Here is a 2,485-nt window from a genome sequence, read left to right on the forward strand (position 1 = left end):
CCACAACCCGACCCCTCACTTACATAAGATCCAAAGTGATGACATTGGCTCACCTGAAGTCGGGGGTGGGGTGGGGGGGCTGGGGGGTAGTGGGGGCTGGGGGTGGTGGTGGGGGAGGCAGGGGTAGCAGTGGTGGGGGGGTGGGGAGGAAGTGGGGGTTGGGGGGTGGGGGGTGGAGGTGGTGGTGGGGGTGGGGGTGGGGGGGAGTGGGGGCTAGGGTTGGTGGTGGGGGGTGGGGTGGGTGGGGAAGTGGGGGTGGGGGGGTGGGGGCTGGAGGTGGTGGTGGGAGGGGCGTCATCCTGCCAGTCTTTGATAACACAGAAGCCATCCACCATTTTTCAAAAGTAATTAACAACCAGCAGACTGCTATTTTATGTTGCCCTTGCCATTTTTCAGAGAGGTGCCCATAATAGATGATCAGAGAGTTTTTACACCAGGTATGAGGAACGTTGCAAATGTGGATAGAAAGGCTGCAAGCGGGACCTTGGCTGCATTCAGCAGAAGGCTCTGCTGAAGAAGGTGGGAGAGTTTCCTGGTGAAATCAGTTCCTTTAATAATCATTTTCAGCTTGCAGTAGGAGATATTGTCAAGGGAGGGGCCTGACAGGCAGGGCTAAACTGAAGTTTGTAGACTCCAGTATTGGACCCAGAGATTACCGCCCCAATGGGCATTGTCCATTCAGGAGGGGGCTCCAGTGAGGAGGAAAGAAGAAGGAGGAGGGCTGCTGGCCAGGGACAGGGGTGCCTTCTGGTCGAGCAAGGTGAGGAACCTTGCAGAGGAGAGACATCAGCAGCAGCAGGCAGAGGTAGGGGAAGGCACTACTCTGGCAACAGAATCTACAGGGTGAGGATGACCTACCTCCAAATGTCAGAGCATCAGTGCCTTAGAAGACAGCCCCTCCCAGGGAGATAGTCACATCACTGCGTGGCATGTGGGCTGGAATCATTGCTTCAAATTGTGTTGGTGGCCATACTATGCCTGTGGAATTGAAGGTTTCAGTCGCCTTGAACTTTTTCGCCTCTGGGTCCTTTCAGGCATCAGCAGGAGACCTTTGTGGGATGTCACAGGCAGCAGCAAATCATTGTTTCAAGGTTTTCATAGATGCAATATTCAGGAGTGTCCATGAATTCATATCATTCAGTGTAGACAACACCAGTGAAGCAAACAGAGCCAGAGGCTATGCTGCCATTGCTGGATTCCCCAAAGTGCAAGGGATCATTGCTTGTACCCATGTGGCAATCAAAGCACCAATGGGGCAGCCAGGGGCCTATGTGAATGGAAAAAACTTCCATTTGACCAATGTGCAGCTTGTCTGTAACTATAGGCAAAGAATGATACAGGTGTGTGCACGGTACCATGGGAGCTGTCATGATTCGTACTTACTTAGGCATTCCCAGGTGTCAGGGATGTTCTGCACACCGGAATCTTTGGATGACTGGCTTCTGGGAGACAAGAAGAGATGGCTCATGACTCTAGTCAGAAATCTGTGCACAGAGTTTGAGAAGTGGTACAACGAGAGCCACACTTCCACCAGAGCTATCACTGAGCGGACCATTGGGATTGGGATGTCTGGAATGTTTAGGCGGCACACAGCACATTCACCCACTTGTGTGTCACTAATGATTGTGGTCTGCTGTACATTACACAATGTGGCAATTCAGAGAGGGAAGCCCTACCAGAGGAGGATGTAACAGAGGAAGCTGCATCCTGTAGATGATCACAGCGCTCATGGCCTGGATGGGCTCTTTACTGTCCATGTCAGTGCATGCAACCCCTCTAGAAGGTCTGCCACATCTTCACGTACCTCATGCTGTATATTCAGCATTTTCTACCTGATGGATGAGTCCAGAGGCTCGTAATCAGACTGGGGCTCAGGATCTACATCGCCTCCAGCAATCCTCTGAGTATCAGAGGCCTGCTCCATCTCAGCCTCCAACAGCTGGTCTGGTGGTTGTGATGTGCTCAGACCAATGTGTGGTACAATTACAGGCGAGTCGTGTATACCCAGTGAGGTGCCTGTGCCTGCATTGGTACCAGGAGCTGTGCAAGGATGTGATAGTGCACCCTCTGAGACTTCCTCCTCCTCAGAGGTTAATGGTCTGCCTCAGGCTGGCTGCTTTAGCTGCAGAGTTTCACCTGCAGGAGAAACAAGCAAGGATCAAGAATTATGATGTCAGTCCCTTCAAAGTTGAGAAACACATCCCCCCCCCCCACCCCCCCGCAACTGCTAGAAGGATCCAAAGTCAAACCCATCATTACTCCCTCCCCATTCCCTTCCCCAATGACCCCCAGCCCTGCTTCAGTACTATCTTTGCAGGAGGGAACCATGTGATCTAGGAATCTCACCACCCCGGGGCCATCTTCCAGCCTCTCCACTGCCAAAGGTTCACTGGTTTGCTGCCAGCTCCAGCATCTCCTCGTCCAAAGGAGTGAAAATGGCCAGGTTTGCAGGACACCTTTGCCCTCTCTCGGGCATTATGTACCC

General features: G+C 52.8%; 1 protein-coding gene across 1 annotated transcript; it reads left to right on the forward strand.

Moving 5' to 3' along the window:
* Nucleotides 1–929: 929 nt before the first annotated feature.
* On the forward strand, nt 930–1,691 carry LOC121276713 (putative nuclease HARBI1). The gene has a single exon (XM_041185262.1). It carries the CDS (start codon nt 930–932, stop codon nt 1,689–1,691), a length of 762 nt encoding a protein of 253 aa, XP_041041196.1.
* The last annotated feature ends 794 nt before the right edge of the window (nt 1,692–2,485 follow it).

The sequence above is a fragment of the Carcharodon carcharias genome, chromosome 4 (genome assembly GCF_017639515.1).
Source record: "Carcharodon carcharias isolate sCarCar2 chromosome 4, sCarCar2.pri, whole genome shotgun sequence".
In the NCBI taxonomy this organism is placed as follows: Eukaryota; Metazoa; Chordata; class Chondrichthyes; order Lamniformes; family Lamnidae; genus Carcharodon; species Carcharodon carcharias.